Source organism: Poecilia mexicana, unplaced genomic scaffold (genome assembly GCF_051168715.1).
Source record: "Poecilia mexicana isolate PSO_F unplaced genomic scaffold, ASM5116871v1 scaffold_20, whole genome shotgun sequence".
Taxonomy (NCBI): domain Eukaryota; kingdom Metazoa; phylum Chordata; class Actinopteri; order Cyprinodontiformes; family Poeciliidae; genus Poecilia; species Poecilia mexicana.
In genome coordinates this window covers 3,559,351-3,575,483 of record NW_028263389.1, presented here as the reverse complement: position 1 = coordinate 3,575,483, position 16,133 = coordinate 3,559,351, and the positions used below count along the sequence as shown (strand labels likewise).

At 39.8% G+C, this 16,133-nt stretch overlaps 1 protein-coding gene across 2 annotated transcripts in view; it reads left to right on the top strand.

Annotated features, from left to right (window-relative positions):
• The window catches only part of LOC106931385 (partitioning defective 3 homolog), a 389,759-nt gene that overhangs the window by 271,085 nt on the left and 102,541 nt on the right, over nucleotides 1-16,133 (top strand). For both annotated transcript variants that reach the window (XM_088001335.1, XM_088001334.1), the window contains 2 exons: nucleotides 2,129-2,248; nucleotides 15,371-15,673. In XM_088001335.1, coding sequence (XP_087857461.1) covers nucleotides 2,129-2,248; nucleotides 15,371-15,673 — 423 coding nt within the window. The remainder of the gene's footprint in view (nucleotides 1-2,128; nucleotides 2,249-15,370; nucleotides 15,674-16,133) is intronic.

Below are 16,133 nucleotides of genomic sequence, written 5' to 3'. Positions count from 1 at the left end.
ATTATATTTATGTAATGAGACCACATAATGTTTCTGCATTTATTCTGCATTTTCTCCAGAATAATTTTAAGAAGTCAAACTTAAATAATTGATAGTTTTTGGTCTCAATTATGTGAGGTTAGAGGTCAGCACCTAACTGGCAGAGATCTAGGTCAAAACAGGATGCACAAAAGCGGAACCTGGTTTTATTTAGTATGATGGTTTCTTGACTGATCTCTGCAGGAAGTCTACATACAGCCACATCTTATCTATAAAGCTTCTGCAACAACACTGAGACAATGGATCATATCATATCAGTTTTTTTTTGCTTGCTGTTTTTGCTGTGAAAAATTTGTTTTAAAAGGTTGCAATGATTCTACAAGGTACAGAACGACAAAGGACCTAAATACGTCCGAGTCACTCTGCAGGTTTGACCCTCTTAGATCCCTACAGGTCATCAGAGGGCAGGACACATTTAGTTTCAACCCTCCTCAGCTCTCAAACTAATTCGCTGAAAACCTGAGACGTGTGGAGACTGTTGGGTCCTTTTCAAATTTAACACACTGAAGCATTACCGTTTTTTGCCCGTCTACACAGCTATCCCATAAACATCGAAGATGACTGTATCGGGTTATTTCCATTGGAGTGTTTGGTTAATTATATAACCACGTCACATTGTCCTACATTTCACTTAACAGCGAGTGGACTTACAGCTTATGTGTTGTGTATTTTTAGACTCATTCCTAGGCTAAAAATAAAAAAAAACAAGGTATTTAGTGGTGAAATAAAGCTGCTTAGTGAGTGCAGTGAACATTTAAATAATTCAGAATGGACTGGAGATGTGGTGAGATGAGACCCAGTTTGCATTAATTTGAGCAACCATGTTTGGACCAAGAGACATTTCACCAATAAATGCCATTTGGGTGAAACGTTACAGTAATTTGTCTGTTTTACAGGAGGAGTTTACCATCGAGGTCATGTAACATAAACTTCTTCCTTTACCCAGAAGTCTAAAGATGAGTGCTGGATGGATATTTAACTTTGATAATACAAAACATAGCAATGCAACAAACAAGTCCAGTAACCTCATTGAGTGGCCTAGCCAGCATAGACCTCAGTCTTATACTCAGTGTGTGGACTGAGCTGACACTTTGAGTTTGCAAGTAGAAGTACAACTTAAACGTTTCAGAGTTTTTGTAAACAGAAGTAGGTGAAAATCTCTCCTGATATGCGTGAGAGCCTGGCGACCAGCCAGCATGTCAAGTTTTGCTAACACGCCTCACCGTGACGTGTATATCATGACCACAGATCCACCGGAGCTGAACAATTTTCTACCACGGGAATCATTAAAACCACTCACTTTGCCTTCTCCTCCGTTTTCTATCAACCTATCACAAGTTCTTCTCATTAAAACGTAAAAAGTTTGCAGCCAGTTTCTTTCCCCTACAGTTTGCCAGGATGCAAATATTTTGTTCTTCCTGCTTGAGTCTAAATCACGAGTTGTCACAGCTCCCATCACTCGGTGAAGCTCAGGAAGAAAAAAAAAATAGCTTATCTTTTCTGTTGAAAAGCTGACTTTGACCGTTTGTACTATTTATGCTTAAGTTTCTACTGATAACACACACTCTTTTTTTTTACTAAATGGAGTGCAGAAAGAAAGGAAAAATCACTGTTTTGTTATCTTTATGCGACTTGATGCATTCTGATTCTCTTTATATTGAATAGGCACATTATTATTTCAGTATTGAATTGGTGCCCTCCGAGATTGTCTTCACAATACAAACACAGCCTGCACACCCTGACAGTTTGACACTTTAATTTTCAACAAAATGTTTTACCAAAACTTCCCTGATAAAGTGAAATAGATTGCCCTCATAAATATATTTATACTGTGTTGGAAAACACTGCATGCTTCCTCCTCCGTCCTTCAGGTTGGTGATACAGAGTGCGATCTGCAAAACAGAGCCACTACAGTGACAGTTTCTTTTCTGAGTCTGTCTGTCTGATGAATAAGACGAACACCTCTCAGCCTGACTAGTTAGCTAGCCTTAACTAACTAGTCTAAAGTTTCTACAGTTACACTTAATGTGTGTTCACTGTGATTCCTTGGCCCATAAATCCGATTCTGAGTCTTCTTTTCTTTTTCTAGGTTTGGAAAGGGCAAGAAGGACGAGGACAAGGTGGACAGAAAGAGCTCAAGAAGATCGAAAGCTGAAGATAAGCAAGGATATGAAGATGAAACCATCCAAATGAAGCAAGAACAGGAAAGGTAAGCGCAGATTCTGAACTAGCTAATGGCCGCCCCCCCAAAAAATGATGCTGGAAGAGTTTACTCAAACAAATAGAAGTTCAAGAGAAACATCAGGTTTTTAAGAAAATGGCCGCACATCGATTAATCGTTTGTTGATCGATAAAATTAATGAACTTGTATTGATCCCTGTCAGGGATCATGGATCAGTTTCAGTATCTGAAAATACTGAAAGAAGAAGTCATATTGTCATATGCAGAAGAGGAAAACGCCCTGACAATCCCAAACACACCGTCTTGTTTCCAGATGTATAAGATTGACATTTTGGAGTGGGCATGCCAGTCTAATAGAAATCTTTTGGGTTTACTGGAAAAAAAAAAAAAACACTGTTTCTGCATCACAAACCAAGAAACTCAGAGGAATTCTGGAGGAATGTGGGTTGGAATACCTGTTCACAAGAACCAGGAGTTGACTCCATGAAAAACAGATGTGGAGCAGTTCTCAGAAACGGCTGCTTATAAAACTGAACATTAGTGAGTCACACGAAAAGCTAAATATTCAAACATTCTCACGTTTGTACAGAAATGATTCAAACTTGCGATGGTATTCCTGTTTTTTTCCAGCACTCTGAATTTTCTCTTTTCTTTGTTTTTATGACTGAATAACAAAAGTAAATTTTTCTATCTGTTTCAGTGTTTCAGATTAAATTGCTGTTATTTAAAACACAGTCCTACATTCCTAAGCTGGAAAGGCGTGGACAGTTTGCCAATATTCAAGACGTGTCTTTCCATTTCAGCAGCACATTGAATGAATCGGTTGTGGAGTGGAGTGGCCCATGCCTATCTCAGCTCTTAGTGTCAGTCCTTTGAATTCAGTCTTATTGTTTGGTGATTAACGATTAACAAGCATCATCAAAGGTTGTTGGTCTCCAAAGAACACACTGTTTCTCTTGATCCCATCCTTGCGGTTTTGTGTCTTCTGATGGTATTGTGGACGTGTCGGGATGTGACCCCGCTCCTCACCAACATGTAACTCTCTCCAGTGAGGAAGACGCCATCGGCGGCGGGACCAATGAAAAGGCAGCTTGCCGCCTCCGTTGTTCTCCACCAGCCAAATGAACTCAGTAATCAAACTGCCGTTGGTAATGACGGCTAATTGAATAGAAACAATGGAGCTTGATAGCGCGCCCTCTTACAGTGATGGGAGAAAAAGGACGGATGGTTGTTGAGAACGTAATGCACAGACACACACCCACTCACACACACATGCAGAGGGAGAGAGAGCCTGAACTGTCACAAAGCCCGTCTTCCCTGCTGAATGGAACATCTGGAGGTTTTACTCAAATAACTGCACCACGTCGCTTCGTGGTATTGAACTGTGATTTGCAGTGAAGGTCCGATCCATTCAGACCGCGAACCTCTCTGGCTGTGGGCCTGGCCTGTTCCTTTCAGTGAGCTTTGGAAACCAGCAGGCCTGTTTTTTCCCCATCCAGACCCATCTCCTTTTGAACGGCTCCCAAACAGCAAGAATCGATACAAAAACACAGTGGGCATGAGATAATGTTCGGTGCCATTGAACCATTTTTTTAAATATATATATATATTTTTTTTTTTACATTAACCTCAAACCCTTATTGGGATTAAATGTGACGGAACAGCACAAAGCAGCTCATGATTGTGAAGTGGGAGGAAAATGACGGTTTTTACAGCTAAAGTCTGCATTTATTTTCACCTCTCTGTGCTCCGATGCTCATGTATCGCATCCACTCCTTTAGAAGTAACCTATCTAGTAAATGCAGTCCTCCCCTTCTTAAAATGTAAATTCACAGTACAAACCTACCAGGGCAGTGCTGTCCACTTAAACTGAAAGGCCTAATGGAATAAACATAAATCATAAAAGAAGCCAGGAGGCTCATAGCAACGCCGAGGTAGCAGCAGCGATTCACTACAAAATCTGCTGAGGAAACATCCTCAGTCGAGCACATTTAATGGAAACGAAGGACTAGAAAGCCGTTGTTGGAAAAAAAAAATTATAACAGCTTTTATTTATAATTTGCTTCAAGTCATCTAGGGATCATGACGAAGATGTGGAAGAAAGTTCTCTATCCAGACAAGGAGATAAAAAAAGTTCTTGGCTTACTGCTACATTTAGTAGAAAGCAGTCACTACACTTTGTCCTGAACACACCATCCCCACTATGAAGCATGGTGGTGGCTGCATATAGAATTAATTTTATTCAGCAGGATTTGGGCAAAGCTGATGGAGCTAAACACAAGGCATCCTGGAAGATTTGCTAAAGCAGGGCTGTCCAACGTGAGGCATGTGGGCAAAATGCGTCACGAAGAATACTTTGCTGCATCATGGGATTTTTTATCAATAATGGTAAAATGTGGGCCTCCAGTAAAATTGCTTGATTTAGGTTTTCCCTGATGAGAATGTTAAATAAATACTCCTAAAATTTAAATAAAAGGAGACTTTGGTTGAATTTGACAACAAATAAAACGAAATAAATCAAGTCACAAGGAGACCTTAGTACATCCAATAAACATAGCTATGTGTAGCTGTTTTCAATGGGATGATGAGGTAACAATAATTCTAGTAGATTATACACCCAAAATGAATTTTTAGACAAAGAAAATGCACAAAGGACTCCTTTTGCAATTGTTGAACAGATCTGAATGTAAAAATGGAATCAAAATGTGTAAAAAAAAAAACAACTTAAAGATATATATATAATTTTGCTGAACTTTTTGGCTAAAAGTTATGAACCTGCTGTGTAAAAGTTACTAGACTGTGGCAAATGTTCACCTTCAGCAGGACAACGACAACAAACATTCAGCCAGAGCGACAATGAAGTGCTTCAGATGAACACTCATCTGTGTGGTAAAAGTCTGGACCGGCACTAGAGGATAAGAGGCAAACCTTGGAGGTTTGTGTTCACACGCACCCCAACTAATCTGACCTTTAAACTATTTTGTTAAGAAAAATGTCCAACAATTTCAGTTTCTAGATGTACAAAACTGGTATGAAAACACTCAAACATTATCCATGTTAAGTTAGTAAAACCAAATATTAACTCAGAGGTACTAAATTCAAATGTGTTTCTTCTATTTATCCTCTACTTTAAGTTGGTTTATCCCATAAAATTCCAATAATGTACACTGGTGCTTGTTTCTGTGATGTGACAAAATGTTCAAAAGTAATGAATCCTTTTCAAAGCATTGAATAAACACTGTACCGGTTATATTCTTCATTCTTTTATCACTTCTGTCACACATTACTGCTGATTTGTCTTGAACAGATTCTCACTCTGTCCTGCTTTATGCCTGTTCTGCATCTCTGAGCTCTTCCCAAGTTTCTTCTGCAAAGACTGACCCTCTGCTAATGGAAAGGAAATCCTATGGGAAATTGTGGTTTTTAATAATAGACCAATGTACCATAAAGCCGACGTTCAAAGCATTAAGGTTCGGCACCGTGACGGCTCAGACGTCCATTACCGCTTGCGTTCTTTAGTGACATCGCTATTTGGTTCTTCTGCTGTGATAAATTTCTCAGTCATAGTTGTCCACAAAAGTCATATGAGCTGATTGAGTTTTCTTTTTTTTTTTTTTTTCCTGAAATGGAGACCGGACATTTCTGAGTGCCTTTAGGAAATGATTGAGCTCATCAATTCAGGCTTATGACGACGCTGCGTCGGAGCACTACCCACAGCTGTGAACCCAAAGTGTCTGCTCAGCCGACATTAGTGATCATTAATCCGAGCAGACAGTTCTGACAAGTGCTTTAAGTGATTAAAAATAGCAGTCAGTGAAGAGGTGAAGCAGATTACTTTATAAAAGGTTTGCTATAATAAGGAAGCGATGATCTTATATTTAAAACTTTGACCCTTCTATGATTCTTGTAATTGATGGTTTGGCCTGCGAGGCTCACAGACACAATCCATTTATTTTAGGTTAGGTGAGATCCAAATTAATATCCTTTCAGTGTCTTCTGAGCTCTAAGTGATGGAGATGAGAGTACATAAAACGTTGACATCGCTGCTGGAGCTAAGCTGTGTTGCATCACTGCCAAAATAAGTGGTTCCCTGCAGAATTTTAGTCAAATTTGGCAGTTTTTTACAAAGCTGCTGTGCTTCGTTATTTCATGTCTCATTAAAAAGCATCCTAACCTGCACCAGGACGGATAGAGCACTACACTGTACAAACAACTCAATTTAGGTTGGTAGGACAGGGGTAGGTTGATTAAGCACAATAGGGGCAGGTTGTAATGTCTAACATTTAGGCTAATAAAGAGTAAAAGTTGATTATCCAACAATCCATTTTTGCTCAGTCTTTATAGGGTTATGTGAGTGTTGGTGCCAGTACCCATCAGTCGTTGGTCACAAGGGCATAACCCTCAGACACATTTAAACAGCCAAAACAAACCCAAACAGAGAATGTGTTTATGCTGTGGGAGGAAGCCGGAGTACCCAGAGAGAAACCACACAAATACAGCAAGAACCTGTTGTTCTTGTTCAGCATCAAGCCAAAATGGCAACATCTTTTATGTTTGCAGCTGGTGCGGTTCGTGTCCACACGGCACTGTGGTAAACTGTGTTTACACCGTCGCCTGTGGTGGCGCTGCACCAAGAACTACCAAAAAGAAACAAGAGACGACACAGAGCGCAACTTCCTTCTTCACGAAATGTTAACAGAAATTGAGTGAGAATTTAGCAACTGTAAAAATTTTCTCTGGTCTTTTGGCCACTTTTGTCAAAAGATCACAAGCTATTTCTCCTGCTAATGCAAGACGTGTTTGTTTTGGTTGTATTTACCCAGAATGCCTTTCGCTATAGTTCATTTCCTGCTTTTGGGATGGTCTCTGGCATGCTTTCGGTAAATACAACCAAAACAAATTGTGGAGTACTTATACAGCAACCCAGAACAGGAACATTTAGTTTATATACTTCCCAGAACAGGAATTAAAACAGACCTGGAATCCAGAGAAACTCCTGTTAGTTTATCTAGAGAGGCTACTCATTACCTTGGATCAACATCTAGCATTAAACATTTTAATATCAGAGCAAGACCAGGAGAAAATCCTGTTAGATTACAAATCTAGAACAAACTTAGAAAGTACCATCTACCATCTACTTTATAGAATCAAACATGGAGAACCAACATTTAGTTTTATCAGGTCAAGGATGCAGATAAACCCCTACTAGTTTATAAATTATGGACTGCTTATTCTTATTCTTATTAAACATGGAGAACCAATACATTGTTCTGTACTTTTACCTTTTTGTATTTCTTTTGGTTGGTTGCTTTGTTTGTATTTCTTTCTAATTCATGTAAAGCACTTTGAATTGCCCTGTTGTTGAAAATGTGCTATATAAATAAAATGACCTTACCTTCGTATTTGAACTGCACCAGAGTTCACTTCAACCGCACCGAGACCTAGGTTTTTTAGGTGGACCAGAGTTTTATCAGACATTCACACCTCCCCAAACAAGCTAGACTTGCTACGCAAACAAACTGGAGTTTGATTAAAGCAGACTAAAACATGGCTGGTGTGAACCCTTTGGGGTGTAGTTTGTCTCTGCAGAGCAAGCCAGTTTTCTGGTTCTCTTTAGTCTGCGGAGGGCACCCATAACACTTTTATCTGACTGGCTCATGTTGGGAGGCCAATGGATTCAACAAGTTCCATGATTGCATCCGTAGCGACAGCCTGACTTATTCATCCAGTAACATCAGGGTGAAGAGAAAGGATGAAAGACACACAGGCGGCGCAGCGTTGGCCGGGCTTCTATCAGTCTCTGGCTTATCTCTGCACATTCCAGTCCTGAAATTTAATTTTTCTGTCCAAAGTGATTGGACAAAAAAAAAAAAAGAAAAAGAAAAAAGAAAGAAATGTGACATTGTTCCGTCTCCATTTTCTGCCTGAGCTGAGCACCATTTTCTCTTTCTCTGAAGCGGCTGATTATGATGTCCATTCTCTGTTATCTGCTTGGCTCTGCTTGGCTTCTAATCAGCGGCCAGCAGTCCTCTGCCACTCCTTTTGTTACCCCTGCCTGGACTACAGCAGAACTCATCATTGTTTTTCTTTTTCTTTTTTTTTTTTTATTCCAAGAAAGAGACTTCCTCTTGTTTCTTAATAGACTTCAAACTGACTCCAGGCAAACACAACCTGACCCCTTTTTCTGAACTAGTCAGCACAATTTGCTTTTAAGAAAAAAGGACAACAAAACAAAACAAACCTCGATTAGGGATGAGAATTTGCTTTTCTAATTACCAAAAGAATGAAAAAAGCAATCTGCCTCGGGGAACTCTTTTTTTTTTCACTCTTTTTGCGACCAGTGATACTGTTCCACTTTGTCAAACTATCTCATTATTTTTCGAACGTGGCGTCTGCATCTCATTTGCAGAGCGAGTTCAGAGAAAGGTCTAACCGGCTGATTGAGAAGAGTGACGAGATTTGTAATTATATTGATACCTACAGGAAGTTAATATGATTATTAACACCAGAAAACAGAACAATTATCTCCGTGATTGCGTTACGAACCCGGTTTCGACGCCGAGATGGGCCGCTCGAGGTTTGTGATTCTGCACAGGCGGCTGCGTGCGGAGCCATTTGCCATCCTTTGATGAGATTCAGATTCTTTCTGCCCTCCACCTGCACTTCGGAATACCGCGAGCATGTTATGATGAAGGCATACTGCAAATAAAAATCTATTTCACAAATGTCAATTTAAGAGTACGAGAGCAAATACATTCTGTTTCATCTGCCGAAACAATCCACGCCGGAGAGGCATGCCTTCAAACTGCTAAGTATGCTGACTTGAGAATGAATAAGAAATAAAGGCGACATTCCCTTTTCACTCTTGTCGCTTAGCATGGATGAAACACTGACAGAAATATGGCGATGGAGCTCGCTGGCTTCGCTACGTCAAAACATGGCTTCTGTTTGCTCAGAATTGGCATTTAATTAAGGCAGAGAGACCTTAAAAAAAGATTTAAGGTCTGTTTCTGCAGCACAGTGCCAGTAAGAAGGTTTCATAAACAGGCATTAATAGGCAATACAGAGGTATTATGTAAGCTTGACTTTATTGAACTTTACGTCAAATTATAATGTTATTTCCTCATCAAAAACATAGCCTTGATTCTTTTGTGAATGTTTGAGAAATCTTTTAATTTCCATGGCAACCATTCAGCTGTGTAAATCACCTGGGTGGACCTAGCTCCACCTTCTACATGCAACGCTTCCTCAGAGCTGCATTTCCAAGCTTCCGAGTTTCAGCCTCATAAAGAAGCCCTCCCTCATGACTCCCCCGATCAGCTCCTTCAGACTAGCCAGCAGCAATTAGCAAACACCTGGTGGAACTGGGCTTCAGCTGAGCTCATTGTAGGAGCTACTTCCTAGTGCAACACTGGTAAAATGTTGCTAAACAGTTAATAGAGGACAGATGTTATAATGGCTTCCCTAAAGTGGAGTTTCAGAAAGAGCAGGAGTTTCTTAAAGCATTAGAGGCCCAATTTCAAACCGTGAAATCAGAGTCAAATTACTTATGAGTCATATTTCATACATACAGCATTTTTTTTAACAACTGAAGTTAACATAGTTACATGATTGTGCTCTAAAATGGCACTATGTGCCTGGAAAATACACGATGCCCCTTTAATATAATTTTTGTGGCTTTTAATCAGATATTTTAAACAAAAAACAATGAATTTTAAGTCAAATACATTAAGTGCTCAAGTTTGGATTTTCTTTTGTGGGTTTTCTATCATCCAGACATGGTCAGATGTACTATGGTCTCCCATTAATATTTAGGTATGTATTTATTGGAGAGTATATATTCTTGATGCTTTTTGTTGGCACCCGCATTACTCTTACTGTCTATTGACTAACCTTAAATTCAGAAACTATAGTTTTAATAAGTTGGTTAGTTTCTTGTCATGGACACGGCTTTTAATCGTAGTCCAGGAGTTTTAAGTCCAGTTGAGGTCAAGGCTTTAGAGTAACTTTATGTTTAATGTCTTTCCTACATGGTGAGTGTTTGGGGTCTATTTCTTGCTTAATTTAACATCCCGTTAACTCTAAGCTTAAGCAATATGACCCCAAGTTCAGCTCCTTTAATCAAGTCCAGCTTGTGTGAGAAATTTTCATTTATCAAATTTGTTGAAGTTGTTTTTTGCCTGGCCATGCTCAAATGCATCTTGAAAGGATAAAATGAGCAAGACATTTCTTTCCTTTGTGAGTGCGTGTCGACGTTTCACCAACACTCTGATAGCTTGACATGGTCCTTCACACTAGTCACGTTCTAAATGACTTTTTTAGTTGATATGGATATGTTGGAAAAAGAGAAGCAGGGTGTCATCTACATGTCACAATCTTCTTGAAGAAATGTTTAGTCAGTAAATTAGAGGCTGAACTTGTACTGCCCTGGTTGCCTTAGCATTAGACTGTCTAGACGGTCTATTTACCAAGAGGAAATGTCATTCCAATACAAAGTCATGAAAGCTTAAAACTTAATGCAATTTTTCCTCTTGTTCAAAGTTCAAACACTTGAAATGCTGGAGCTGAACTAGAAACTTACTCTCTTTTTTTTTATCAATTTGATTAAATAACCCAAAGCAAGCCTGCAGTTGGATACTTTACTGTCCCATTATGTCCCTTGCAGGGTTAGTTTTGAAACTACATTGCTTTCTTTGCTAAATGTGGGCTGTGGTTAGATGAGGAGAAAGAAGACAGGCAGGTAATTGGGATTGTACAGTAATAATGTGTTTGGTGTGGGCCAGACTTTCCTGGGTGTTAACATACTGGGCCATTAATTGGCTAATGGAGTATATGTGGTGGAGAACAGGGGTGGTCTCTGAGGAGAAAGTGGGGGGAGGAGAGGAGTTGGCGGTGAAGCTGTTACAGGTTGCTGAAGTAAAACGCTGTTAGCAGGCGTGTTGAGGTTTGAGGCTAATGAGCGGAAAAGTGGCCCATGCATTCTGGCACTCTTGTTCTGCTTCTAGAACAACTTTATTGTTTGATGTCTTTTTTTTTTTTTTTTTCACAAAAGCATTTTGGTAAGTATTTGGTAATACGGTAGCGTAGAACAAGATTGCAATGTTTGCGTTTCAAAAAGTACAACTTGGTTGTCAATTCTACAAAAAAAAAAATTTGCACAAAAACTGCATAATTTTAATTATAAATAAATATCAGTCTTAAAACATAGTGCTGCATACAGCCCTATGTTCTAATATTATATCCATTACATGTCCATTTAAATCAGGCTATCACACATTTTTTTTAGGACATGTTGAAATATTTGCTGCCACAGTTTGAAGACACCATTTAAGCGATATAACCTACACTTGTAGCATTTTTTGAGTGCTACACAAATGCCACAATACTGACCCAATTATAACATTATATAATCTTGTGCTACACTATTCAGACACCCTACACCAATGAATACTCCTTTACCTCAGCATGTTAAATGCTTGAAGTGGTTGCAACAGAACAGCAGTCTGATCTACTCTCTCAATAATTCGGTAAGTGATTGTTTGAGCACATGGTGGCGCTCACAGACACTACAGACAGTAGTGTCTGTGAACGCCATTATTTGTGGCAAGTTTAGTTTCAGAATAGCTGTGCATGCCCACTTTACCGCCAATACCAGGAGAGGACGTGGCTATCGGTGTTAGGAAGTGGTGTAAAAATTATATTTTTTTTTCTTAGTAATAAATAATTTGACTATTAATTACCTAATAACTTTGGAGCACTCAGAGATGGTTAATTTATTATTGAATATAAAATACATATCAAACAAATGTTCTAAATGAAATGGTGACATCATGGCAAAAGTAATGTGTGTACATGTACTATTCAGAAGTAGTACATAGTAGACACACATCTGAGTTTAAGTTCATACTTTTGTCCATGTCCTTTTCAAATAGTTATGTAATTATGCATAATGATTTGAATATGAATAGATTTGAACTAAACTAAACTGAACTTGACAGCATTTGATTTTTCTAAAAGAAAAATCCTGCTTTGCCTTCACATTTCAAGCTCTAGCAATTCTTCTGCATTGCTAGATATGAAACGTTGTGACAGCAGTTGTCAATACATTTCATTTTTACCAAGTCAATTTGTAGTATCTTATTTAAAAACAAACTTGGCACAAACACCTTTCTACCTGCTGAACAGTGATGTCTGAGGTATGCCACTCAGTCACCCAGTTATGCTCTTTTATTACTCTCCCTTATACCAGTGAAATATTTCCCTTCAAACATGCAGGGCAAAATACTGAATGTTTAAACGATTTAACACAAACTGGATCCAAATAAAACAATGACATTTGACGGCCACATGACTTACAGTTTTGCTAGTTTTGCCAAGCCTGTTTATTGACTTTTTTCATGTCAGACTCCAGCCTGGAAAGGACATTTCATCTCTAGCTTAAAGCCATTACTCCAACCCTAAGGTCACCAAGACTGTTTTTCATGGATCTGATTAGTCCATAAAACACCAGAGGCTCTTTAAATCCCAGAAGAGTGACGTGAACCTGCAGTAACATCATTCCCGACAGAGACCTGACATCATTGTGCAGGTGGAAAACCTTCTGCAAAGTCTGGATTTTTATCCAAACTTTATCCAAGGTCTTGTGCTTTTTTTCACAAATAAAGAAAAGCAAAATTAAAGCACCCCAGTTTTAACTATCTAAATTGATCATTTGTTATACTACACCACCTTCTCAAATATTCAAAAGAAAAAACAGAACGGCTCAGCTCATCGCTAAAGATGACAGCACATCTCGGAGCGTTGCATCAGCCTTCCAAATCTCATTCTCCAGATAATACCAAGAAAATAGGATTCCGGGCGGTTAGGAGTAAACACGGCCGCCTATGGACAGGATGTGGGAATTGGGTTAATCTGGCACTGAAAAATGGTGATTGTTTGAAATGTGATTACTGTTATTAAAACACACAGACCTGGGAGAGCCAGTCCTGCAGGGGGAATTGTGCTGTGCTCCAAACCTGCCAATCATCTTCGAAGAGCAGCAAGGGGGGGAGGTCAGAGGTCACCTGTGACCTGAGGTAACGGGGAAGTTTTAGCAGTAGGAGGCTGCCTGTGCGTGCATGACTGCGTTCCCCATTGTAGTGCATCCAACATCTGGAACCAGTGAACGGTTTGGTGGCTGCTGTTGCCGGGGTCACCACAGTGGAAGTTTAGATGCCCCCCCCGTCGCCCCCTTTCCGCTGTCCTCGACGCTCCTCGCTCTGTATCTCTCTCTCCCCTCCACTGTCCTCTCCGTCTCCTCCCGCGGTGCCAGATCTGCTTGCACACATGCAGCGTGAGTCTTGTTAGCTGCAGACAGATGGGCGTTCGCATGGAACCGTTCTGGGCGACGGGAAAGGTCTGTGAAAGGCTGTGTTGTGTGGCAGGGTTCCCATGGGTGGAACAACATGGAAGGGGGCATGAAGAGAAGAAAACGAGATTTCCTTCCCACCTTCTCTTATTTGCAATTCCAAGGAACTGATCACCACTAGGCCTCGCTTTGCTTACTTGTATGAACGCGCATTGCAAAAACACAAAATCGCACCAAGTATTTTTGGTCTAGTTGTAGTGCAAATAACTTAGTACGCTAAAAATAAAACAAAACTAAATTCCAAGTAACTTTTCAGCTTGTTTTAGGTCAATAATTCCCTAATACTGATTTAAAAAGTATTTATTCCATTGGCAGATTATTTCACTTTTTCACATAAATTAAGGAATTATTGACTTAAAATAAGCTCCTATATCTTGCTGAAAAGTTAGTTTTGTCTTATTTCAAGTGTACTAAGAAACTAGACCAGAAATACTTGGTAAGATTCTGTGTTTTTGCAGTGTTTACATTTTGAGACTGACACTTCTTTTCCCATACTTTATTGTAAAAGAGTCAGTGTTGTGGCACAGAAGCTTTGGGGTGCAGGTGCTCAAGTGTTAATAAAGGGGCACCTTGTACTCCACATACAACTGCCATCTGCTTTAGTGGTGTGAGATTTATTACATCCCATCATGTACATTTTAAATCAAGGGCCAATTGTAGGCTGATGCAGATGTTTAGTGATGTTCAACAGAACAGAATCAATCAGTCACGTTTATTTGCATAACACATTTCAGCAACAGTGTACTTCAAAACCCTTTACATCATAAAAACACCAAAATAAAAAACCATAAAAACAACAAACAGTCTCTATCAGCCCTGTCACGATAACAATTTTTGCTGGACGATTAATTGTCTAAAAAATTATTGCGATAAACAATAATATTGTTTCAAGCACTTTTGACACTGATTTAATGGAAATGACTAGTAATGCATGCGATTTCCTGCCATAGATAGATGCACTTTATTTTCAAAAGAACACATAACACTGGCACTGATCAACTAAATAAACAAAACAACCAAAAACAAAAATAAAATGTTACAAGCGCCATCATCAGAATCATCAATACATGTTCAATGTGATGCTCAATGTTTCATTTATTATGCAGCTTCAAAAGCAACTCTAAGCAGGTGGGTCTTGAGCCTTGATTTCAGGGAACTCAGTGTTTCGGCTGTTTTGAAGTTTTCTGGAAGTTTGTTCTAGATTTTTGGTGCATAGAAGCTGAATGTGTCTGTTTTTGCCTGGCAATATTCCAAAAAATGTGAGGCAGTGGTAATATAGGTTGTTACATCCAGAAATGCTACCTTAGACCACACACTATAGACTGTAAATTAAAAAAAAAAAAAAAAAAAAAGGGGGCAGGTGCTCTAGCACCTCCTAGTGTCTGTCTGTCCCTAAAACTCAGTCAGATTGGATGGAAACTATCTGTTAATAAGAATTTTTAAGCCATATTAAAGATTCCCTATTTAATTTAGGTGCAGAGTGTCTCAGCTATTTCAACCAACAAATATTTCCCATCATATAGCACTGACTGTAGACAAAATGACTCATTTTGGTATACTATAGCTTTGGGTATTGGAGTAAATGAGACAAATGTAAATGTAGGCTATACTTTTCCGCTTTTTGGGGGGGGGATCTTCTTCAGGTTTTGTGCTTTATCAGAAGTAAATTGAAACATCCGTGATATGCGTGTCATTTTTCATACATTGTGTGTCTAACGCTTATCCTGATGACGTTCGTTCCAGAATCCAGGCCAAGACACGGGAAATTCGGGAGCGGCAGGCGAAGGAGAGGGAATACGCCGAGATCCAAGATGTCGTCAGCCGCACCTTCAGCTCGGATGAGGAGCACACCTACGCCGGCATCGGGTCTCTGGGCTCGTCTCAGGACAGCGGCAGCATCGACCCCTACGGCCACCACTACCACCTCCCTCAGAGCCCGCAGAGTCCTCGATCCCCCGTCAACCCACAGCGTAACGGACCGCCTCTGGAGGCGCTGTACGCCCAGGTCAACAAGCACCGCAATGGACGACCCGCGGCTCCCGACAGGTAAGGAACCCAATTCAGATCCCGCCGGTCATCCGAATGAGACCGACCAGCCTTGCTCCTCCGTAGCTTACTGATTTGCATCAGTCTGGGAGATTTACATCTCATCTATTATGCATAGACAGTGGTGTGAGTTAATTTGTTCACTTTTACTTGGCAAAGACGAGACACGGTTCACAGATCAACGCTGAATTTCACACAGCGTTTTATCACATGCTTTATCTACAGGGCATTCCCCAGAGCAGGCTGGTAAAATCCAGAAACAAAGTAAAAAGAACATCAGAATCCTATCAGTAATTCTTCATGTGGCGGAATATATTATCTAGCGTCGTCTCACTTTTTTTCTTTTTTTTTTTTCATTTTGCCGGGATCACAGGTAATCTCCTTGGAGTCTCGTAGCACAGACACGTCTTTACTTTGAGCGCATGTGCAGCCGACGGCTTCACCACGTCAATAAAATAAT